We start from the raw sequence: 27,295 nt of genomic DNA on the forward strand, positions 1-27,295 counted from the left end.
TATGTCTAATGTAGCTAACCTTTAACTTCATCTTTGACAAGTGAAATTAGGGTAGTAAAGGTTAAGGGGGAAAAGATTTAAGCAAAAACGAACAAAAATCTTATTTTTGAAGAACTTTGTAAATTAGACTTTCCCCACCCTATTTAAGGCTTCTTATTAGGAAAGGAAAATTCCAAAAGCCATTCAGACTTTGATTCAGAGACTAGGAGGGAACTTGTACCAAGGGACAAAAAAATTAATCTGGCAACCACAGGACTTCTCACTGAACTTAAGAAAAATCATGTAATATTTTTGCCATGTGCAATGCTTTCTCATGCGCTGTCTCCACCTTTGTATCTAAAAAACTGGTAACAACTACTTGAAAACAATTATTCCATCTCTTTTTAACAAGACAATCACATTTTTATAACACAGTAGCTAGAAACTAATGAAGTACTGGAAAAAAGCAGCTGTGTGAAAAAAGTACTGTGTTCTTTGCCCTGTAATTTTTATCAAGGTAAAAATTTATAGCATCTTAGACTTTTAAATACCATTCTAATAAACAAGAGTGATTTGAATGTTAACAATCAAGTATAAAAATGGAAAGATCATAATTCCTCAAAGTGTAAACTATCTGAAGGGTTACTTAAGTAACCATTTCTTAAACCTAGTGGACTACTTTGCAAGAACCAAAGTGATAATAAAGAGTCTAATCTTACTTCACATTTAATTCATTCTCTCTGATGCAGTCAGTCTTTACATCCTACCTGGCCTACTATAATGGCTTCCTCTTCTCTGTCTCACTTCTCTTACCACTCTGATCCAAAGTATATGCTCCTATGAAGCTGGAATACCTATTTGAAGTTATTTTTGGTGGTTCTTTCCTGTCCACATATCAAAGTACAAAATAACTCCTTAACCTACATACATTTTAAGTGCACAACACACATTAACAAACAGATGCAGACATCATCTTCAACCGCAGTAAACCTCCACTACCATTTGGTTATTTAAACAATTCGATCTTCATGAATATTGGTAACATGTCCCATAACCCCAATTCTGAACTTTCCCCTCACACCACAAGTTTCCTATTACTTTGTCACTGACTTTTATTAACAAATGGGTTTGACTTCTACTTTACTGGGAAGATGGGAGGCTAACCAACAAAATACTCTTCTGACTGTCCTCTTTACTATCTTAACATTTTTTTTTTAATACATCACCTATCTTCTGAGTTTTTTTAAGACAAAAATGCTCTTTTCTGTTCTAATACCAGCCCTATTTACCTGAATTTGTGATTTCTTTTTTCATCTATGATCCTTCTCTATCAATTAATTATTCCCTCTAAATTTACTTTGTCCTTGTCCACAGGGTCCTAGCCTAACAAATATGTTCCTGTCTCCACGTTACTCATTCTCAAAGTACTGCCCTTCCCTCAAACTAGTCATCTCTTCTTTTCTCATTAAACTTCTAGAAAGTTAATACACTCCCTTCATTTCCTCATTCCTTACCACAGTCCTTGAAATTCGACTTCTCTCTCCACACAGACTCAAAGATGTTTTTTAAAAACATGAATGTCCCTTTATCCAACCATCGAAATTCAGTGTTTTTGGTTTTTTTTTTCCCTTGGCAGTACTTGACACTGTTTATCACCCAACTCTTTGGAATCCATGACAATAAACTTACTTTCCTCGAATCTTTCAGTGCTTCTTCACAAGCTCCTTCATTTCTTCTACACCCTAAATGTGGCTGTTTTCCTTTAAACGTTTCTTCTTTTCTCATGGGTCAACAATCACTCTTAAGTGCATGAATCCCAAAGCTCTGTCACCTGAATGTGACAACAGCACTTCAGTGCACCTCCAAACACACCCACCTAGATGGGATCTCACTATTTCTATGATTGGTGTTATCCTGATTCAAATTCTGGACTCAGAGACTCCTTCCTTCTTCTTATCTGATATCTTCTTGGGTTCCATACATACCCTCTTCCTTCCTGTTCTCTTTCATTTGTTCTTTGAGCTTAAAAAGAAAAACTAGCCTTCTCACTGGTTATTCTTCATCTAGCCCACTGCCCAATGTTTTTTAAGCAAGAAGGCGCATCAGAATAATTTAGGGAGCTTTTGCAAAACAGGTTGGATATACTGGTTCTAGCATATGGCTAAGAAAATGTATTTTGAAAAAGTTCCTTCAGTGTTTCAGATGCACACTTCTTGTTAAGTATGACTGCCTATCTTAGAATGTATACCTCTTTCAAATTAACTTTATCTATGGTATCAATTTGAGCATTTCATTCTTTTGCTGAAATACTTTCAGTGGCTCCCCATTATATGAGCCCTTCCCCAATATGAGCTCCAGACACATCTCTCCATTACATTTATCTACCTTTTAAAATGCTTTTCTGTGCTCCTGAAAAACCCTTTCTTTCCCTCTCTCCATAGGTCCAAATGTTATGCCGATTAAATGCTTTCTTCTTCATGAATACCACTGGAAGAGCTCAAACATAAATGAACCCCCGCCCCCCCAGATTTATATTATGGAACCTTTTACAGCATTTGTTAAATAGTGCCTTGTTTTTTTAACATTAATATACATGCTTCACTACCTTGATACACTACAACTTCTTTAAATATCAGAGACACACCTGGACAATAAAACAGAAGTGATTATCAGCAAAATCATTTCCCCCTCACATCATTTGCATTAGTTTTCTAGAACAAGGGTAAATTATAAACTACTTAAAAGGCTGATACTAACTTATCAGAAATCTCACCTGAAGTAGAGACTTGTGGATGAACACACAAATTCCGAGACTAGAACTGCTAACATCTAACCTATCACCATAGGTTACATAGAAGCCGGATGCTACTAGAGTAACTACTTATTCATTACCTGTTCTGATCAAAGTCCTGAGAGTATAAATTCCCTCTCCCTAAATCTTATTTTGGGACTGTCAATTTTTTGTTGATTTTTTTCCCTGAAAGTCAAATTTGAAGGGAGAAAAAAAATTAGAGGCAATTGTATCCTCCATTTTAATAGCACAAACCCAGTTAAAAAAATTATTGCTATAGGTCATACTTTAAAAAATTGTATGTGTATGTTTATGTACATAAATGTGTACTTATATACATGTAATATTTATTTATATATTTGTTCTATTATATATATATATTTATGTGTGTGTGTCTCTGTGATATATTTCCCCCACACTCAAGTAGGGTTGAAAGAAGCAAGGTCATTTCCCATAGGAGAGAGAGCATGTATGCCTCCTGGATAAGTGGAGTTTTTTAAACTTTTAATTTTGAAATAATCAGAGGCTCAAGGAATTTGCAAAAAAAGCAGTACATGAAGGTCCCATGTACGCTCCATCCAGCTCACTCTATTGTTCACATTTACACAACTCTAATACAATATCCCAACCAGGACACTGACACTGATACAACCTACAAGACTTGTCAGATTTCATCAGTTTTTCTCTGCACTTACATACACATAAGTTCCTTGGAACACATGGGTCCAAGCAACTTTATCACATGTATAGATTCATGTAACCACCATCAATATGTGGTATTTGAAAATACTCACTTTCACGCACATCAGAGCATATTTTTTAGTCTCAGAAAATAGAACTTGGATATATTATTATACAAAACACAGAAATCAAGCAGATACAATGAATACAAAGTAGAACTGTATTTTGGTTTAAAATAAATTAGAAAATATATACATGTCAAAACTTCTAATTTTTAAGTTGTATGCTTGAAGTTTACTAAAAAACAATACATTTGGGCTATTTGTCCAATTAAAACATAGTACTCAGTATTATTTCTTGGATTCTGTTGAAGATTTGGTACAAGACACAATCATATGGAGAATATTGGGGCAATTTTTATACAGCCATTATTGAAAATGCTGCCTCTAATGTCAGCCAATATCCTTTGCATATTTTAAGAGGGATGTGTACAGAGTCATCTAGGGAACTAACGATATCCTGATGATAAATCCCTTTTCGTATTTGTCTCAACAGTTTTTGTTTGATTGAAGAATTAGACTATTTCTCCTTAGCACAAAATAAAAACTATTTAGCTTAACAAGCTTTTTCTATTCACCTTGGCTGCCAAGAAGCTCAAATTAAATTAGTGCTCATTATAGTCAATATATTAGCCTTGATTCTTAGTAGACTTATCTTTGCCTGTCTTTAAGGTTTCTGGCCTTTATACCTTTATTTTAAATTATCTTGTGTACATTAGTGTATATATTATACTATGTCATAGCACACAGTCTTAGAAACAATGATATATGGACTGAAAGTTTGTGACCTTCCAAAATTCATAAATGTTAATACCCTAACCCCTGATGTGATCATAGGAGGAAGTCATTAGGTCACAGAGGCAGAGCCTTCATAATGGGATCTGTGCCTTTATAAGAGATAGTAGAGCTTGCTTCCTCTTTTTCTTCTCTTCTCTCTCTGCCATGTGAGGATACAATAAGAAGAAAGCTATGGGCAAGCCAGGAAGAGTGTCCTCACCAGATACTAAATCTACTGGCACCTTGATATTGGTTGGACTTCTCAGCTTCCAGAACTATGAGAAACAAATACTGGTTGTTTAAGCCACCCAGTGTATGGTAGTTTGTTACAGCAGCCTAACGAAGACAAACAATCATATATAAATACTACATTATTTTCTTTGTATAGCAGCTCATCATTTATATTACTCATCTATAAATAAACCTGATTTCATCCATACAAGTCACTTTACCAGTGAGGAAACTGAAACTCAGAAAGATTAAATGACAATTTAGTGAATGGTAGAACTGGAAATCTCATCAATCTATAATATTTACCTTCTGGGGGCATAGTAAAATCTCATTTATTTAGAATTACATTAATTTTAAAATAAACTACATGTTTTCTATAAGCAAGCACTATTTGCTTAATTTCTAAAAACAGCCCCAATTACTATTCCTATCATTTTTTTTTTATTCTGACGAAAACCCACATACTTAGTGTGTACGTTTAATGGTCAACAAATTGTGTTCCTTTGTGCATATTAGAGATGTCTTTAATGGCATGAAATTTTTTTTAGAGCTTATAACAATGTTACAAAACAACATCTATTTCTAACTATATATTCAGGGTTTCTTTTTTTCTTAAGATTTTATTTATTTGTCAGAGAGAGAGAGAGAGCACGTGCAAGCACATGCACAAGCAGGGAGAGCAGCAGTTAGAGGAAGAAGCAGGCTCCCTGCTGGTCAAGGAGCCTGACACGGGGCTCGATCCCAAGACCCTGGGGTCATACCTGAGCCGAAGGCAGATGCTTAACCGACTGAGCCACCCAGGTGTCCCTAGGATATCTTAATAATATTTTCATGTGATAATAGCCATAATTACTGTCTCTAAAAATAGCAGTCACATATAGTTTTTTATTCTTACACAAAAATAGTAGTCGCATATAGTTTTTTATTCTTATACATGATATACTTTGATAATATACCCATTCATATACAACAGATTAACTGTTAAAAGCTGAAGAATCTGATTTTTATACGTATTGGCTGATAATTCTGTTTTACTGTAAAACTGAATAATACTGAAAAGTGGGGTAAACATATGAACCTGCAAAATTCTTTAATATAATTACTCAACCTAATTTAGACCACTGAAATAAACATTTATTTTAAATGCCAGGCATAAATAGGTCTCTGTTAAATATAACTGTGGCAAATACACTTTGCTTACTTAGGCAATTTCAAAGCATGTTGGCATTATATTAATACAAGCTTATCTAACCAACTTACACTACAAAATATTATAGAATTATTGCTAAACGTATTTTAGCATTTGCAACCAGAACAATGAATTCTTTATTTTTAATATAAAAATAGTGTAGCATTATTATAATCACTAATATACACACAGATCCATGCATACATTTGGTATCCTTTCCAATTACACTTGAAGTCAATGAAATAAACAATACTTATTTCACTTCATAAATACTGGCTTTGGCAAGCCCAATTATCACCTCATTTTGAATATTTATTTATTCATCAATGAGCACAAATCCAATTATCTATGTAAGATGGCATATTATATAAGCTCCCTAAGTATGTATCTTTCCAATAACAGTACCAATTATATAACAAGCATTAATTTTACTTTTTAACAAGCATATTTGTTTAATTTTAATATATATTAAATGGATATTTATGTTTTATATTTATATATTTTTTATTTTTTTATTTTTTTAATAAACATATTATTAGTCCCAGAGGTACAGGTCTGTGAATCACCAGGTTTACACATTTCACAGCACTCACCACAGCCCATACTCTCCCCAATTATATTTATATATATTAAATGTAGATGTATATTAATCTTTTTCTGGTATACAAAAGGCACAAATATTTAATTTTATCTAATCATTTTCTTCTAGTCCCTACTACATAACTTTGAACAAATATATCTAATATCATTATTTCCTGACCTCAAGCAGTAACATCTGCAGAGAAAACTCAGTCTCCAAGGACCAATTTATCCTTACAAATTATAAATACAGCATGGGAATTTAACATGAAGCTCTTTAGTATCACAAGACCATTTAATTATATCAGCAATTTAAAATGTGCACATCTATTTAAACAAAACTAATCACTGACAGAAGGGACTACTACAGAGATGGCCACATAGGGAGGAAAAAAGTACTCATTTTTAAAAATATCACCTTTGAGAGAAATGTATAATGAAACAGGCTGAAGGTATGCAATTCTAAAATTTAATACAACTTCTCTTTATTTAAAATTATATTCCCCAGTGTATCCCATCACAGCTTTGCTGATTCCTTCTAAATTGAAATACAATTTTTCTCTGATCTTTGATTTAAAGGATGTCAAACTTCTTATAAAAAGGGTTACTTGGCAAAGTTCAAGGCAAAAGAGCTATTTTAAAATGTTGCCTATATCAAAGTCTGTTTGGATACTTCGAAAGAGAAATCCATAAATGAAGTACTTTTCTTCTGTTCTTTTGGAAGAATAGAAAAAAGACCAGGCATTTTAAATGAAAAATGTTCTCACCCAGTGATTCTTTCATCTCTATACGCAAGAGAGAGAATGGGATTCAAAAAGTTCATCAGCAACAAAGCCTCACTCAGTCCCATTTAGGAGTTATATCAGCCTGCTACCTGATGTTATGTAAGAGTTTCCTTACATTCGGAAGAGTTCCTAAAATGGGTACTGTCAAAGCCAGTAAAACTATAAAACCCGACCTACTTTTTTCAAAAGATTTCCATGGATCTTATGGCAAGTGTAATTCCTTTTACAGTTGGAGCTATCCTCCTTTTCAAGTAAACTGTGTTGACTGAAATATGCTAGCAACTGCTTTACTTTTTAAGGGTTAAAATACAAATCCATAAAATATACACATATTTCTCAAATTTTTATCTCTAACAGTGAATGTCTTCTGGTGCTTTCTGCATACATTGGCTTTCTTATCTATTGTAAGCCTAGTGTCATTCTGAATAAGCTCACATTAAAAAAATTAGCCATTTGGAGTACATTTATAAAATTTAAGTAAACTAATTAGTCTGATAGGAAAGTCTGATAAAACACAAATGTGAATTTTAAAACAGATGTTACTTATAAGAAAAAGATTCCTTGTATTTATAAAGCTGTCATGTGTAGTTTTCAGTTTTTGTTTTAAGAATGAAGCATTACATTCTTGAGAGGGAAGAAGGTTAATTAATTAAAATAGAGCTATGCAATACTTTTTAAAAAGAGAAATTAATTTCTGGGTTCTTTCAAGCTCCCCATTGTCATAAAATATAATGAGAAATGCATTTCAAGTAAATTCTCAAATCAACCACACAGCATCATTATTTACAGATATAAAATGTCATCCTTATAATTCAAATAAAAGTGCTGTACTTTTCCTACAATTATTCTGAAAACATCACTAAGAAGTTCACAGAGATTTAATTTCAAAGGAAAGGATAAATCATACAGACTTATGGAAATTATATTAACAAGACAGCATGGCACAATGAACACATTTTTTCACATGATTTACAGTAATAAATTACTCCTTATATTTATTCATTCTTTTTTTGTATTTATTCATTCCTAAGACTACTAACTTCATTTTCCTTAAGCAAGGCTTATAAGTATAAAAAATAGCCTGTATTTGTTATGCTTAATTTTCCACTTAACTAGAGTTTACATTGAATTAAGTGAAAATGAAGTGGTTATAAATATTTATAAATAAATGAAACCAAAAAATAAACTTCATAGCCTAAAGCACATCCACTGACTTTATGCTGCGTATCTCATAAGAACAGAGCAAAAAGAGATGATAAACACTGCAATAATGGACTTTAGTTTCATCAAAATGATAATCTTATTAACCACACATTTATTACCCTAACTTCAAGGTTCCTTAGAGTACACAGGAAATAAAATTACTCTGTGCCCATAAAAATCACAGCAACATGAGACAAGAGATCACTATAAGTGTTTCTCCTATTGTGCCAAAACTAAGGGAAAGTCCAGGACAAAAGTACTCAAAACGGGTATTTTCTACGGTTAAGCAATGCATAATTTAAGAATAACTAACCAGAACAAGGATTAAAGAATACTTAAGATAGACTTAAATTCTAGTAATATACACAGAAGGATAAGAATAAACATAGTAATGATCAATGCTCTCCAAATACATGCCATCTATCTTTGACTATTAACTCTGTAGAGGCTTTTTTAGTATATATTGTTAAAATTAATCATATAAAATGTATCTTAAATGGTTCACTCTTGAAAGCTAATATTATAATAAACCATGATGTTCCAAAAAATTCTAAATATAAAAATGCAAACTTATAAAGTACCAGAATTCTGTAAATAAAGCTAATATCCTAGGATAAAAGGCACAGGAATGAAAGGAACAGTAGATAAATTTATATCAGTACTGGGGACTAGAAACTGTAAGCTAAAATTCATATTAAGACTTCTATATCCTAATATGTAATACAAAATGTTTCAGAAAAAGTAAGGAAAGGAGAATAAATGAGACTAGTCTCACCATTAATACTACAAATCATAACTGAAAAGTTATAGTTTCAGTCTTTCTTCTACTTTCTTTAATCATAAGTTATGTATGTTCATGACCTTATTTTCAATCTGGCTTATATACAAAAATCACTTTCTGAAGCACTGCCTATTATAAAAGGGCTATGTCTTTTGTACATGAACTCAATGGGGAAAATAAACAGTAAAAGTTATCCTAGTTACATAAATAGAACTAAATTCCTAGGAGACTTTAAAGGTAAATATTAAAATATGTGTTTTTTGCTCAGAAAATATATACCTAAGGAAAACCCAAGATAAGGCTAATTAAACTGAATATACTCAAGATTTTTTTGTATTTTATTTATATAAGTGTGGAGAGGAGAAGTAGAAAATTTTGTAATACGCTCATACCCAAGTTCTTGCTTTCTGTCTATCTGGCAGAATAGTGTATTTTAGAAAGCGGTGAGGATGACAGTGTGACATTATGACAAATAGGAATGGAGTCAATGCAAATGCAGTAGGCCAATCTAGCTTTAGAGAAGATGATGGTTTTTATGAATGATTTATTGAATTTCAAGTAATTAAAAATTTATTTGGACAGACTTAGATACTTTAAAAAACTGTTCATCAGCATTCTCATTCAGAGACAGAACTTTGATAAAATCTAACTGAAAAGATAATATATATTTTTTCTAAAACTAAAAGTCCTAATTTCTTAGAAACTGACTTACTTTCCTCTGAAAGTAACATTTGTGATAGCAGAGGAAAAGAATTCATTTCCTTAACTTCTTAGTTAAGAATGCTATGGCCCAAATTTCCACTGGTTCTGCTGAGAAAGCATAGCTAAGTCATAACTGGCCCATGTTAGTATCTTAGCCTAAAAAAGACAGTGCTAACACTAAAAATGAAATTAGTTTCGAAACCATAATTCTTAAAAAAAAGTTTTTAAGTATATCATTGATATTTCAACACTTACGGCTATCATAACATATGTTTCCTAGAGCCCTGCCCGTTTGAAGTAGCACTTCCTGGTCTTTGCTATTTAGCAGCTGCACCAGTGGTGAAATCAATCCGGCATCCACACATGGAATACGCATAAATTCTGAAAATAAGAGACATATGTAATTAAAAATCTAAAAATTCACAGTTTACATAATCATATCCTTTAATAAAATATCCACCTATTCTTAAAGTGTTTAAGATGGCTTACCATCTGAAGGATACATTCAGTTCAAAAGTAACTCTACTAAATAGTGAAATAGGTAGACAAAATGAGTAGGGTCATATTTTTCTTTGTTGACAGTCTCTATCATAAACCCAAAAGATTTTTAAATTTCATTATACCTAATTGATCACTATTTTCTTATAATAATGAATGTGCCTAGGAAGCAATATATGATGACAGAAACACTTGGCAATGTTCCTTCCATGAGCCTGATAATTAAAGTACTACAGTTATAAACTAAGCCATCAAATTGTACAAATTTTCACATGTTCACTGTATGTTCTCTAAAAAGACAAAATATTTTTTAAAAGGTTTGAGTGTATCGTTACAAATAATAGGTCCTTTTCAATTGCTAAGACCTGGTAGAATCATCTATTCCTTAATTCCTACTTTTTATTTTTATGGATCACTCACATCTGCTGTTATACCCATAAATTCATAGGTCTCAAATACCAAATGTTAAGTTTTCTTATACTTCTAACACATCTTTCATTGTCTCCCAATGATACCATCATAGTCATGATGATTAGACATAAATTTTTTTACAGTGTCTCATGACGGACTACTACAAAATTGAGGGATCATAATGATACCAATTAATGAAAGTTCTCCAAATAATCAATATTGGGACCATCATTTTGGACATCATGACGTACTGTAAGTCAAGGAACTTAGTCAACACAGACAGAATTCCTCATTCTATAACCCATCCTACTAAATTAAAAAATCATTGTCTTTTCACTATTACTTTCAAGGGAGGTCCACTCCTTAGTCTGTTCCACAAGTACCACCATAAGAAATCTTCCCTCTCTTTCTCTTCATTTTCAAATTCCTAGAGCACATCATATAAGGCTGTTATGTGAGCTGTTACGTCTGAAACAACTTCTTTAACCCATGACATAGTTATGAGTCACAGAGGTATTCCTCTCTCCCTAAACAAAGGATTGCATTCCTATTACATCTCTTACTTACTTACCACTGTATTATTGAAAACGCTCTATAATTTAAACTTCCAAGATTTAAGAAGTACTTTTAACTTCTAAAGCTAATCTTTAAGTCTACTGTTGATTTTTTTTCTTTTTTTTTAATGCCCTATTGGGAGTTTTCCCTATTGGGAAAACGAATTATGCTATAAATAATTTCAAGAATTCAATGACCATCTTCTATAGGGGATGACATATCAATCTACTTGTATACCTCTTAAGTTAATGATCTCCTTGGGATCTTTATATATTTCAAATCTTAAAATAACATGTCACCAACTCAAATTAACCAACTTGAAGATAGATATTCATTATCTTTTCTACCTTTCCCTATGCTTAGTTTCCAACAGTGAAATAACGACTAAAATAAGAAATTTAGAAATAGTCAGATTTGCACTCTTATTTCATAAATTTCATTTCCTTTGGACTCTTATTTCTCTTTTATTTCATAACTGTTATATTTTATTGTTTTGCTTCTTTGGTTTGTTGTTGCTATTCTTCAGGCAATGGCAACATTGACGAGTTACTATTTTTCTTTGCTTTGATGCTCTAATGTTCTATATGATACCAACATAGCTTTCAAAATTCTGATGGTATAATCAATAATAAGGAGTAAATAATTATGGGAAAATTGCAGAATCAAATATAACTGTTCTGAACTTTTTTTTAAATACCAAAGCATACAAATACCATTAGTAGGTCAATTGTGCCTCAATTTTTTTTTTTAAAAAAAGCATATAATTAAAAAAAATAAAAATAGTATATTCCTTGGCTTTCAGTGTAAAGGCAACACTGCCAGTCCCTGAAAGAAGCAAATTCCCTTCTAAAACCTTCTGCTTTTCAGTCAGTTTGCTTTTTAACTGAGTACTGCAGCTCTCTTTAGCTAGTTTTAAAGACATGAAGTTACCTCCTTTAGATGGATATATGTAAAGATAGACCAGGAACTTAAAAGGAATATATTTAAAGCATACATTATTTACTTATATATATGTAAAAATAGACCAGGAACTTACAAGGAATATGTTTAAAATATTATATTTAACACACATTTATTTATACATATTATATATATAATATTATAGAGGCTATAGAATGAATGGCTGTCACAGTCATCCTTGTTCAACAGGATTCCCACCACACATACCCCTAGTTCATACTACATGAACCTGTTACCTGAGCATAGCAGGTTAGACTCTTACTCGAGGCCAGACTATATACCGGCTGGCCAATAGCCTATCAGATGTTCTAGTTCAAAAATCTGCTAAAAAGGACAGTAGCAATGAACTGGAAAAAAAAATCAGATCCTTTCTTTTAAATTTGAACTCCAGAGAACTAAAAAGTTCCTAAGGAGGGAGGTAAGGACTGTCAGGGGAAGGCTGAAACTGAGATACATGCAGAATGACAGTGAGTAAAAAACCATAGTCAGGGGGTGCCTGGATGGCTCAGTGGGTTAAAAACCATAGTCAGTGGAGGCCGTTATGCAGTAGAAGAAGCCACTAAGTATTTGTATACATCTATGTGTGTCTATACAAGATAAAATTCATTTTGTTTTTTGCATAATGTGGATTTCAACATAGAAATTCAATATAGAGCTTCAAGGAATATGCACTGCTCTGTATTACTATCAACCCAAATTTATTAACATAAAGTTGATTTCTACTGAAGAGTATTTTTTTCTTTGTAGTGAAACAATCAATAAATGTTTGATAGAATATTTCTATTTCTTTCTGAATCCAGTATTCTTTTTTTTTTAAGATTTTACTTATTTATTTGACAGAGATCACAAGTAGGCAGAGAGGCAGGCAGAGAGAGAGGGGGAAGAAGGCTCCCGGCTGAGCAGAGAGCCCGATGCGATGCGGGGTTCTCGGGGCTCGATCCCAGGACCCTAGGATCATGAGCTGCGCCGAAGGTAGAGGCTTAACCCACTGAGCCACCCAGGCGCCCCGCAGTATTCCTTTCTTTTTTGCTTTTACTTTTCGAAACCTACTTAAATTACATGTTCGTTCAGCATCATCATGAAGTACAACACTGTGATGAAAATCATAAAAGTTTTTTTAATAAAATCTACTTTTCCTATATCTACTTATCAAATATTAAAAGCCTTACATATACATACTTTCCCCATTTTCAGCTCCTGAAGGAAATAACCTGATCTCTATTTTAATAAAACTTTTTAACTCCATAAGCCTAATAAAAACATATGGAGTATTAGAGTCTACCTTAATATTAGATTAAATAGTAATGTGTATTCTGAGTTTGATTTTTCTCTAATAACCTCCCTATAATTATTAACTATTAGCTTTTTATGTTTTTCATTAGAAGAACAAGAACAACTATGAGGCGTGAATACATAGGAACCAGTGGCTTTCATATGTAGGTTGCTGAACTAACATTTTGAATTTAAACCGTATTCCCTTTTGTTAAAAAAAAAAAAGTTAATACTGGTAACTGTAACTAATTCTTACAAAATGACTGAGGTTAAGCTTCCAACACTGCAATATCAAGATATACTTAAAGCTACTTGACAACATGATGAACTTTTTTGGTTGGGGGCGGGTAATCAATTTTATTCAACTACTTTTCTAGAGCATACACATATATTTAATACTAAAATAAACATATACCTGTTATGGAGTAGAGGGCAAAATTAAAACAAATTTATACGACAAAACAGGAGACTTCCAGGTTTCTAATGGTGGTTTCTCCAGTTCATCCTGGATGTACACTTGAACTCTTTTGTTCAGAGCATTCAAGGAGTAAAGTTTGATAAACACTTTTACAATCTGATAAAGCACAGATGGGGAAATAAAGCATAATATTGATCCAAATTACTGATTCTGTATCATTTAAAACTGTGATTTGGTTCTCAAGCTTTATAGGCATGAGGATCACCTGAAAGACTTGTTAAAACAGATGGCAGTCCCCAGTCCTAGAGTTCCTGATTCAGTAGGACTAAGTGGAAGGATCCAACAGGAGGATCCTAATCAGTTCCTAGTGAATCTGATGCTGATGGTCCAAGGCAGGCAACTAGTGTTTTGGAGGAGTAGAGGAAGAGACACAAAGTAGTTCACTTTCTGTTTGCTTTGTACACATTTAGTTTATAACATTTAGTGATAACTTTAGTTATCAGACTAATCTTTCAGGTCATACACTGCTATTCAGACCAGTACACTTTCCACTTCTATCATAAAATCTCATTTACTTCAGAGAAGAAAAGGAGAAGAAGAGACAAGGAGAAGCATAAATTCCAACTATTATCACATAAGTGTTTGAATATCAGCTTTACCACCTACTAGCTCTGTAAAGACAGGCAAGGTAATTAACCTATTTTCTCATGTGCATAAAATAATCCCACCTCATATGGGGTTCTTATAAGAATTTGAAATAATGTACAAAACACATGGCACAAGCAGGCACATTAATAGCAGCACCCAGTTTTAGGAAATTATTATTATTATACCTTGAGAGTACAATTCTGAAAGGAGGAACTACTCATAGATAATTCCCATCTTGCTTATTTGTCCTTTGCCTCAAATCAGTCTTAAGTATATTATACAGGGGAATACTTTATTTAAAGGTATCATAACCTTTTACTTTTATGCTTATAGCTATGCTCCTACATTACACTTGCCCGTGAAACTTCTTGCTAATCCTCTGGATTTTGAACATTAGTACATAGTCAGGTACATTAATTTTTAGAGAGTTTTCTGTATGCGCAAGAGTAAACATAATTATATTTTAAGATTAAACTGAATCTAAGAGAAGTATATGCTAATATTTCTCCTCTGTAGTTACATAAAATTTGCAGCAGAGGGAAGACGAACAAATCAACTTCCAATCTCTTTTTAACTCTGGTTCATATAATCTTTTTTTCATTGTCAAGTTCCTAAGAGGGAAGAAAGACAAGCCCAATCAATGTACTCTGTTGTGTCATGCTCTATTTCTGAAGATATTATTTATTTTTGAAAGAAGATTCTAATTCACTTTCTCAGCCAATCACTTATAAAAACAATGTAGTGATTAAGCACGAGATAAGTATTTAAATGTATTCCATTTATTTTAATCAGTAGAGCTTAGTGATATGCTGTAACAAGCCTCTGATTAGCAGTATAAATTCTAAAAATTCTATTATGTCTTTAGAACGTAGCTGTCTTCTATTAGGGTATTACTAGCAGCAACCTATAGCAGGAGAATTAGTATGAAACTGTGACAAAGTATGATAAGAAGTGAGATTATTAAGTAAGATCATAGAGGAATAGCATTCATTTCACAAAAACTTACTCTCCAAAATTTCTGAATCTATGTTATAGTTGTTTAGTACATAGACTCATTCTTAAAAGATTTTAAGGAAAAAACTGATTTCTGGAAATCTATACTGTAATTCCCATGAAGTTAAAAATGAACCACCTGATCTTAAAAATCAAGCTGTATTGCATCTAAGGGAGATTCAGGTAATGGTTCATCTAGGTTAACAAACACCATCTAGAGGGGTTCCAGTCTCTGCTTCAGGAGTTCTTTGTTATCCCAGGGTAATCACTGTCTATTCAGAGTGGTTCAAATCTGCTTGAAGCACATGAAATATTGCCCTATCATTAGGAATCTGAACAGTTATGACCAGCTCAAATCCAAAGTGCAGCATAATGATTACATAATTAAGTAGCATACACATGACATACAAACAATAGGTGGCCAGTTTTCATTTAACCACCAAAAAACGATGTACCAATATAGAACTTCATTGGTATTTGAAAGACATTTTGAGAGCCTCTAAACAAATGAAAAAATTTCATTGCAATTTTTTTTTGGTAACACAAATGAAAAAATTGTTTTACTGGGCAAAAAACAACACATACTGGTAATTTACAAGACCACCTGCCATACTCATTATACAAATGAGGCCAGGATTTTAAAAATTTCTTTTCTTTGAAGTATAATATATGCAAATTGCTAAAATAAAAGTCCTAAAAATAATACCAAACTTCAAAAATGGAGGCACACTAAAGATACTACATTAAGTATGGCCTTCCCTTAGGCTTAAAAACTGCTTTAAGAAGTCAGTGTTTTTCTCAAACTGAAATAAAAACATGTGCAAATATATCTGCTAAAATACAGTTCTTCCTACAGATCTCTCACTAGATAGAAACCATCTCTACTAGGATGGATTAGCTACTATATAATCTAAGTTTTGCTGTCATTGAGGTTTTTCCATAGTATTCTTACATGAAGACTTCAGAAATAAATGTGTCCCATGGAGATGAGTACAGAATATAGAACATCTGTTCCAGCTGTATTGCTGCAGATAGACCCCCTGCCCCAAATAAAAGGGAAATTTATCTGGGTATAATACAAACAAACATATACACATAGAAAACAACATAAAGGTGAGCTCTCCTGTGACAATAAAGATGAATGACTCAGTAGCAAGCTCAAGAATCCTATTATCAAAGTAATACATGACACAGGTGTGAAAAGAACTAGGAGTACTTTCCTTTAATTCTACTCTGAAGGAATGGAAATGTATGAATAGAATGACTATAACTATAGTCATTTTCAACACTTATATGGGAAAACAGTCAAAGAAAAGAGAAACAGAAGGAAAGGGACAATGTCTAATCTACAAAATTAAAACATAAATTAATAAAACATACTGACAAGTGAGGTGTAAAACTGAAGATGTTCCCAGCAGAAAAGCTCTTGAGGAAAACCTCACCATTTTTGGCTACTTCTGCTATGATGTTAGCTACTTTGGCTGTGCAGGAAGACTGTGGAATCAACAGACTTGCAAACAGCTGAAGTATTCCACTTCCTTGGATTTTTTCACTCGTTTCCATATCTGAAAGAGATACATACAAAGAAATGAAAATCTTCAACACTAATACTGACAACTTCATCTACAAGAAAGTCTTCAAGAATTTGCACCATCCATAATGGAAATTAGTTCAATGTACATTCAAGTATATATGTTTACATAAGTATAAATATATTTATAATCTTCAGTTCAACAAGTTGCTTTTATCCTGAGTTTTTATTTGCACAAAACACTTTAAAATACAATGTTCTGTCTATCTAAAGTCAGATTATAAAGGAATCTTTTCTGAATATACCATTGCATACCACATTTACTTTTCAATGTTAGTTCCAACCTGGTCTATACAGACTAGGAATGCTTTTTTCCCCTACTTTCCTTCTGAACCTTTTCTTTTTCTTCTTCTTCTTTTTTAAGATTTTATTTATTTGAGAGAGAGAACACAGAGAGAGAGTGAGAAGCAGACTCCTCACTGAGCAGAGAGCCTGACATGGGGCTCAATTCCAAAATACTGAGATCATGACCTGAGCCGAAAGCAGATGCTTAACCAACTGAGCCACTCAGGCACCCTCTTCTAAATTTTAATTCTAATTTCTATGGTTTCCTACAATGCTATAGCAATTTTTTAATGGCAATTAAAGGAGCAAAAAACTCACCTTATGTCATTTTATATGGAATCATACAGGGAAGACTATATAGTTCCAATGACTAGTATGTTTTTCATATCACTCATTCAAATGACCACTAATAAAGAGAAACAGTAAATAGCAATAAGGCCATGGTATTCAGAACTCTATTTGTTGATACAGAAATATAAGAGTCCCCTATTTCTTTCCCTTCCTTGTTAAACTACAAGTTGGCTTTCTATGAAACCAAGCCACTTATGTACCTGTTAGTGAAAGCATGCCATACTAAAAGACAGTAAGAATACTGGAATGATGATAGAAGTAAAGAAAAACTCAAGGAAATAAAACTTATCATTACTATCTGATTCTAAACCATGAAGAGGAATGGCATGTGTTTAGAGAGTGATTAAGCTCATTAAAATATCCAATTTAAATTTGGTCCCCTATATCCTTTATATGCACTGGATAAACAAAAATAAAAGGGAACTCTAAAGACCTCTTAAGTAAATGGTAGCTGTTATGATCAACACAGAGTAGGAAAATCATATTTAATAATCTGAGAGCCTACTCCCCAAAAGTAATGTATTTCTTTATAGTAAGTGCTGATTGTCTAGTATAGTGGTTTTCAAATTGTGGGTTCCAATCCATTAGGAACTCTGACTTGGTGAACAAGAACCAGTAATTTCTTTTTTTTTTTTTTTTTTAAAAGATTTTATTTATTTATTTGACAGAGAGAGATCACAAGTAGGCAGAGAGGCAGGCAGAGAGAGTGAGAGGGAAGCAGGCTCCCTGCCAAGCAGAGAGCCCGATGCGGGGCTCGAGCCCAGGACCCTGAGATCATGACCCGAGCCAAAGGCAGCGGCTTAAACCACTGAGCCACCCAGGCGCCCCATGAACCAGTAATTTCTTAAGAAGAGAAACGGAATTAACATCTGCAACAACAAAGAAAGAATAGGAAAAAATTTTGAATAAAGTAAAACAGTAACTTTGGTTTGAACGATGTGCATGCACATGTACTACTCCACGTAAAATGTTTTAATAATAGAGTCTGGTCAAAAAAATTAAAAACCACTGTTCCGTGCACCCCTTGACTATGCAGGATTCTGAGCTGAAGAACCTTTAACACTCTCTTAACATCATCAAAAGAAGCTAGAACTGTGAAATGGCTCTGAAGAAATATAAAGTTATATGGAAAATTATACTTCCATGGATTTATTACCTTAAAAAAAGTTATTTGCAACTAGTTTTATGTGTGTGTTCACCTAAAACATCAGTACTATAGATCGAGTATCCAAGATTATCCAGTGTTGAAACTCCATCCATGCACTTCCTGTTGCTACCATAAGCCTAGTACATTTTCTTACAGCAAATACTATTTTAGTTTCTTATATTTATGTAGTAAAATAAAAAGGAAATTTTGTAGATATTTAAAAATAACCTTATTTTTTATTTTTTTTTCAATATTTTATTTATTTGACAGAGAGAAATCACAACTAGGCAGAGAGAGAGGAGGAAGCAGGCTCCCTGCGGAGCAGAGAGCTCGATGCGGGGCTCGATCCCAGGACCCTGAGATCATGACCTGAGCTAAAGGCAGAGCTTTAACCCACTGAGCCACCCAGGCGCCCCAAAAATAACCTTACTTATTAAGTGAAGAAAGAAAGCCCAGAAAGATGACGTAAACTCGTCTAAAGTCACTAGATCACACTAATCACAGAGCATAAACAGCAACTTCAGATTCTATGACACAACCAAATTGACATGTGTTTTACCTGGCATCTACTTGTTTTTTGTTTGTTTGTTTAAAACAGAAAACTTACTTAAGCATGATAGAGGAAACCTGCCCTTTGTGTGCAGTTTCTTACTATGTTTCTCCTAATTCAGATTATTAGAAACATAAACTACCTATGATGGGACTTAAACATAGAAGCTGTCTTTCAGCAAACATATTTATAAAATATAATGTAATGTTTTGCTTTTATTTTGTTTCTTGAACTAAAAAATAAGTTTTTAAGATACCACCTGAAAGCGGACACCAAATTTTCATTAATTGATTTTTCCTCCCAAGAAGTCAAAAAGAACTGAACTCAATTTGCCATTTTAAAATCCTTCCTTTTCTGACCATTGCTACCAGAAGATGTATAACCCCAGAATGCTGGGGCAGACTGCCCCAGGGGTCTTGTCCCACCATCTGCTGATGCTGGGATGACAGCAAGAGTCTGGCATAAGGCATGAATCACGATTAGATGTGAAGCTGAGGCATTTGTGTGTGTGGAGGCGAGCAGTTAAGTGCAAATCACCCATGCATGTCTCATTTTAACCAGAGCTGAAAGAATGACTTAACATCAGAGCTGAACTATCAGGGGCAGGGGGGGGCGGAGACGGGACGGACAAAAGCAGTATCAACTCCTTATATTCTAATGAGACTTGCCACAGGTTACAATCCAAGGAATTGGGAAAATAGCTCTACTAAAATGAATGAAGATTTGCAAACAGTAATTTTTTAATGCTACTGTCAGAGAAATAAAAGGGGAAAACAATTTCTTTTTTCATATAAATCTGATATACAATTTAGAAAAAATCTAACAGGTACTCTATTAACCTGCTAGCATGTGGATGTCTATGTAAGTTTCAAATTTAAACAGCTGAAAATGAACTTCTTTCCTTTTACATAAAAACATGACCAAATACTGCTTATCACTAAAATACCGCTGTACAATAAATAATAACAAAGTTTCAGTTTCATTTCATATTTACTTTCTGCACTGGCATTCTATTGCATCTCAGAAGATATATTTATCTGTGAACTAAAAGATGTTCTCAGGTATTTGTAAGCACTCCTGAAATAATTTTAAAAGAACATTAAGAAGTAGTCAGTGGTTAGTGTTTGCAATCTAAATGATTGACTACTTGTAAAGAAATCCTGCACTGTGGATCAGGAGGCTTTAAAAAAAAAAAAAAAAGAAGAAGGGGACTTTTCATTATCTTTAGCCAGACTACTATTGACATTTTAATTACACTTCTTTTAAATGTTTGTAGGAATCAATTCAACATCTTTCTCCCCCTTCACATTTAGGTGCCGTCATAAAAATGTTTGAGTATGCCTACAAATTATAGGCAGCTGGCAGCCCTTGAATTTTGAAGGACCCCATATATGAAGGACAATTGCTACTCCACAGTAATATCTGTGGGAGTGACTGCAGGAGTTATATCCATCACAGTGGCCTTGCAGTTCAGCAGGCACTCATTCTGTCCCTGCAGTCCTATGTCCACACTCCACCTCACCTCCTCATGGCAAGGAGGTAAGTTAGTTATGAAATTGCCAGTGAAAGAAAGAACAAGAAAAGTAGGCAACAGGGTCAGAGAAACTTGAAAGAAGAGTAAATCAAGAAGCGAGGATACAATGCCAATGCCATATAATGCCAACTAGGAGGAGTTAAAGCACTACTCAAAGGCTAACGTTCCCAACAAAGCTGCTAAGTAAATACATGAAAATAACTGGCTTTACAATTAAACACCAAGAGGAGGTTTTCAGGGATGCTACTAAGATAAGCTAAATTTATGATGTTCTGTCAGCAGGTAGGCTACATGAGAATAAATTAATGGAAAACATCTGATAACCATTTTATAGTAAACTCCAAGTTAGAAAAACAAAAATGACTGCTATTACTATAATACTATTACATTTAAAAAATGTATTTAGATTAGATGGATAGTATTGTTTTAGAGTAATAAAAAGTGTCTGAAGTTTTACTTAGAATTACAGGAACAATAAAGAAGTGGTACCTTTACATCCAAGGGATCCTTATGACAGACTATGAAGATAAGACTCAGATTTTGGATTGACTGCAAGGACCAGGAATATGACTCATGGCTCAAAGGGCCATGTGTCTCCTTCCCTAGGGAACTATGTATTACTTCTCAAGGGGTGGATTTTTAGAATAGGGTATAACAAAAGACCTGACCCTGTGTCTAGGCAATCTAACCCAAAAGCAGGCCATCATTTCATCAAATGTGGGCAGAGTACCACACGGAAAAGTCCCAAATCCTCTCTTCTTTTATCCAACTGAAAACAAAGAATTTGTACTTGCATAGGCCATAAATATTTAATATTTAATACTCCCCAAATCAAATTTACCCTTTTCCCTCAAATTCATTCTAGTCTCTATCTCAGTAAATAGCAGGGAATCCATTTAAGCCAGAAGCCCTAGAGTGATTATAAATGTGTCACTTTTAGTAAATGCCTTTCTATCACCCACACTTAATCAGAGCACAGATTCCACAGACTCCATCTCACTAGTGTCTTTGTATCCATCCTTTCTACATCCAGGTCACTGTAAGTTCTCAGTTCTGGCCTTTATTAAATCCAATATCCTCTTGAAGAGTCTCCTTAACTTCAGCTCCCATTCCCCATCTATCACCTAGAGTGATAACAAAATAAACTTCCAGAAATGTAAATTTCATGTCACTCCTCTACTTAAATCTTTAAATGATCCACCACGGCACTTAATGTAACAGCCAAGCGCATCTGTCAGATTTCCCAACCTGTGTCCTGATACTTCCCCACTGACATCCTATACTCTAGCCACACTAAATTACTTGTAATAATACAAATTAATCTTCTCTTATACCTTCCTACTGCACGTCTCCTCTCTGAAACACCACCGCCTTCCACTTTAGATAATACCTGCTCAGAGCCTGTACCCTCACTTAAGGATAGTTGACTAAAAGCCATTCAATCTTTCTAATGGTATCTGACCAATGTAACAGCCACCTTAAATTTATATCGAGAGCATTTTTTTTTAATTTCAAAGCAACTTCAAACATATTATTATTTTATCTATTTATTTTTAATTAAATCGTTTTTAAAAAGTCATGTGAGACAGCATTATAAGCTTATATTGGAAAAGGAAAAAGAATCCACGTTTTCTGGTTCCTACAGTCTAGTGCTCTTCCTACCACAACTTACTTAAAGATATGTGGTGATAACAATACCTTGACTAGATTCACCGAAGTCTTTTGTGAGAAATACTTTTATTTGACATATATTGCAGGAGTAAGAACTGAAGTAATACAACCGATTGATAAGGGAATGTATATTTTGAGATAGATAAACTGAGGCAGTGATTGAAGGAAAGAAAGGGACTAAGTATAGAGAAAATGAAGCAGATTTAAAACAGACTTAAAACATGTAAGAATATGCTGAGTATAATATTAAAGTAAGGGCTTGACAAAGAAGAACTGAACGTTTCTAAAGGAAAATGGAAGTATATGAAGTAGGGAATGGGAAATAAATAAAATGGTATTTCTTTCACTGGTGAAAACCTTTTTCCTCCAGTAAGGATTTTAAGCAAAGGAACATGAGATAAAGGGAAGAAAATGTATGCAGTCATGGAAAGAAAGAGGGCAGAACAAAGACCCATTTACACAATGACTCACCATCAGAAACAGGTCTCCTTAAAAGAGTAAGTTGTGACAGTCATTTTATAAAATTACAATAAATGATTTTGATAGTCTTGCAGTCATTTCAATTCTAGGGATGATGAAAGCTGTGGGAGTGGGAGAAGTTACGTGTTTGGAAATCACTGCAAGAATAAGCAGGGAGATCTCCTAGTTTGACTACATTCTTTAAAATTAACTAACTAACTAACTAGGACATAAAATAGTTGCTAAAATATTAAGAGTTCTGTGGTTAAAAAATAAAAGATATTTACTGAGAAAGTAAACACCAGGAGGAAATATTTTAATGATTATAGTAAAAGTTGAGTATATAACCTAAATACTCACTTAAAAGTTGAAAGTACTGAAAATATGGCCCCATAGTAAATGTGGATTTTTTTTTAAAGATTTTATTTACTTGTCAGAAAAAGAGAGAGAGAAAGAGAGAGAGCACACAAGCAGGGGGAGCAGCAGGTGGAGGGAGAGGCAGGCTCCCCACCAAGCAAGGAGCCTGATGCAGTAGTCAATTCCAGGACCCTGGGATCATAACCTGAGCCGAAGGCAGACATCCAACAAACTGAGCTACCCAGGCATCCCTGTTTTCTGTATTTTTAAGTTCTATACCATATGCTGGAATTATTTTTATTTTTATTTTAAAACCTGTATATAAGAGGACCTACTGCAAGTAATAGAAACTACCATATAGTCCAATATTATATTCCAATAGATGAATGTATTAGCTACAATTCTGAACGTATAGCCAGCTTCATGAATGGTTTTCTGCTCCTGCTCCATTTCTCTGAGTTCTCCTCAATTCTCTCCTCTTCTGTATGTTGATATTATCAGATGAGTTCGTACCATGGAAGAAAAATGGCTGTCCCAAGTTCCATGTCTTATAGGAGAGCAATACAGAAGTCTCTTCTCTTCCCACACCTCTCCTCCCCACCTCAAAATAAGGACCAAAAGTACCAAGGCTCAAATGAACTGAACCAATCTGAATTAATTTGGCCAGATGAATGCCATGCCATGTAACAATCAGTTTAGGCCTGAAGCAATTTCAGTTAATAGACACCATAACCTTGGAGGTGGAGATGAGGGTGGTCATCTCTCTCAAATTTCATGGCTTCTTCCAAGGAGGAGGGCTGTGAAATGAGAAAAGGAGGAGGAAAAGGGGTGGGGGGAGGGAGAGAATCTTAAGTAACAGTAAAGCTGGGGGGGGGGGGGGAGAGGAGGAAAAGAAATGTAGTGACATGGCATAAAAGAAGCAGAGAGAATTAATCAAGATCTGTAGTGATTTACTATTGTTTTATTAGAAAGAGAAAACAAATCCAAATGAAATCATGTTGGCTTACGTAGTACTGAGAAGTGTTTAAAGTTTTGTGGAAGGAAATTAAATATTTTCTTTCAAGGACAGCCCTAGAGAATAGGAACTACAAGTTGCGGAGTGAGGCTCAAGTATAAGGTTCCAAGTATGGAATGAGTAAGACACAGGAGTAAAAGACACAGAATAAGAAATACAGCCAATGATGCTGTAAAAGCAATGTAACAGGACAGAGGGTAGGTAGCTACACTTAGGGTGAGCATAGCACAATGTGTCAACGTATCAAATCACTAAGTTGTATACCTGAAACTACTGTAACATTGTGTCAACTAACTCCAAATAAAATTGAATGAATTAACTAGTTAATTGCGAAAGGTTGAAAATAAGGAAGCAGAAAAGAAGATATTACTAACCAAGAACAAATCTGATGTTAATTTCTCAAAGGTTAAATAAAGAACACTTCAGAACAGATGACTTAATGTTGAAACGATAAAGAATCAGTAATTTTTGTAAACTTCTAGAAGAGATTTTTAATTATTAGGGGGAATGACTAGGTTATATGCTGTGACACAGGAGTAGTTGACTATAATATATTTTGAGCAAATTCAGTATTTTAAAAAGTATGTATTTGGGAAACTGAAGAAGTCCTATTCTGAGAAATGAATGGAAGAAATACCAAGCCAAAGCACTTCAAGAAAAGTAACATACAAGATTGTCACTTGAAACAATACTTATTACAGAGTAAGTTATAAGAGACTTTGAGACCATTAAATGATTTTATGTTTAGAGACATCAAGAATAAGGACAAAGAACGAACTGGCAAAATGCTGATAATTCTATTCAAAATAAGTCTAGCAATACAATTGCTACAGGGGCACTGAACTATTTTGAAAAGAGTAGAATCAGTAAACTTTTCAAACACTCTGCAATATACTTTGGCTACAGCAGTAACAAAAAAACCCGATCAACTTTGAAAAGAGAAACAGGGCACCTGGATAGCTCAGTCGTTAAGCATCTCTCTTTGGCTCAGGTCATGATCCCAGGGTCCTGGGATTGAGTCGCACATTGGGCACTCCCCCTTCCATTGCCCCTGTTTGTGTTCCCTTTCTCGCTATTTCTCTATCAAATAAATAATTTTTAAAAAAAACTAAAAAAAGAAGAAGAAGACAAGAAGACAAACTGACCTAAGACCACCATAACCTACCAAAAAATGGGGGTGAGTTATATGTTGGATTTAATTACTGCTGATAAAATAGTAACTAAATAATGGCTCTTAAAATACACACACAATATTGAAAAGCTATCAGTAAACCAACAGACATCATACATCATGAAATGAAAGCTATGAGGAAGCATATACCACATTTTCTGAGAAACTTCTTTCCTCAAGAAACATATGCACTAATGAAATAGATTATTATCATTACACATAATGTGAGTTACACTGTTAACATTTGTGAGGTTTCTTGACCACTCTAAAAAAAATTACTAGATTCACGCATTGACATAGCTTTAAATACTTATTAAGTACCTACCATGTGCTAGGCAAATGGCTATCAATGTATACATACCTTGTTCTCAAAGAGTTTATTTATAGTATAGTGAGGGAGGTAGACAAGTATAAAAGCACTTATAAACCTTGATAGAAATCCCACAGCAGACAATGTACAGAGGCACCTAACCCAGTCTAGGCTTCCATCTGCCCAACTTTCATGATATTAAGATGATCATCCATTGTTTCAGAACCTCATTTTCCCCAGAGAACTATCATTTTCTATACTCTATTGCTTTGTAAATCCATATTAAAATGGAAGGTATTAGGGACCAAGCAAGAGTAGGCAAAATATTACCCAGGGTGGCTAGAATCAGGATTCAAAAATAATAGTAGGTATCATGGTGGAAATAATAGCATATATCATGAGGTCTGTTATTACTAAGATCCTCACCATCCATTTTCCTCTTCTTACCCATACATAACTCACATATAACTTCTGTGGCCACTTAAGTATCCATTATAGCTTAGAGAATAAAGAAATTAGTTTGGCTTACAGAATCTGGCAGAAGTCAAAACACTTTTCCAAGTACACTATTTCTACCTCTGCCCTATCCTCAAAAACAATCCAAACTCTCTGTTCCCTACCACAATTATACTTCCCCAGTCCTATCACCATAACAACCAATTACCCTGACGCAGAAGCAAGACTGGCAAAGTGACCTTGGCCCCAATCTGGAGATGTCTTTGCTCTAAAAACTTAAAATGCTTTTGCAGACTGTAGGGAATGGTAATATGTAGCACCCTAAAATGAATGCTGAAAATTTTTCCAGTTGGTCCTAGATTTACCAGATATGCCACTCAGGTCACTGCTGAGGTCTCCATAATAATGAAGACAAATAGCAAATTGTAAAAATTCTACAAACCAACGGGGGTACAGGTCAAGGTAAAATGTTCTAAAAGAGGAAACAAGGCAAGTGTTAAGAGAAAAATGTGTTATGGTAGTCTATTAACAGTGCCTAATCTAGGAGAACAAAGGGGGAACTATTAGTCAAAGAAGAATTCACTCTGCTAAGCAGTGAGGTTGGAAAAGATCATAAATGAGAAAATAAATGATAGTTTCCCAAGTGATACAGAGTATAGTACTAGGAAAAGAATAACTGAGATGGTCAGTTCAAAAACTTTCTCATCCCGGGGCACCTGAGTGGCTCAGTGGATTAAGCCGCTGCCTTCGGCTCAGGTCATGATCTCAGGGTCCTAGGATCGAGCCCCACATCGGGCTCTCTGCTCCGCAGGGAGCCTGCTTCCTCCTCTCTCTCTGCCTGCCTCTCTGCCTACTTGTGATCTCTCTCTCTGTCAAATAAATAAAT

The 27,295-nt window shown here is 34.1% G+C and overlaps 1 protein-coding gene across 4 annotated transcripts in view; it reads right to left on the reverse strand.

Annotated features, from left to right (window-relative positions):
- RAP1GDS1 (Rap1 GTPase-GDP dissociation stimulator 1) overlaps positions 1 to 27,295 on the reverse strand; it is a 155,945-nt gene that overhangs the window by 72,850 nt on the left and 55,800 nt on the right. For all 4 annotated transcript variants that reach the window (XM_045998132.1, XM_045998133.1, XM_045998131.1 and 1 more), the window contains exons 3-4: positions 16,955 to 17,077; positions 10,013 to 10,138 (exon numbers count right to left, since the gene is read on the reverse strand). In XM_045998132.1, coding sequence (XP_045854088.1) covers positions 10,013 to 10,138; positions 16,955 to 17,077 — 249 coding nt within the window. The remainder of the gene's footprint in view (positions 1 to 10,012; positions 10,139 to 16,954; positions 17,078 to 27,295) is intronic.

The sequence above is a fragment of the Meles meles genome, chromosome 2, assembly GCF_922984935.1.
Source record: "Meles meles chromosome 2, mMelMel3.1 paternal haplotype, whole genome shotgun sequence".
NCBI classification, from domain to species: Eukaryota; Metazoa; Chordata; class Mammalia; order Carnivora; family Mustelidae; genus Meles; species Meles meles.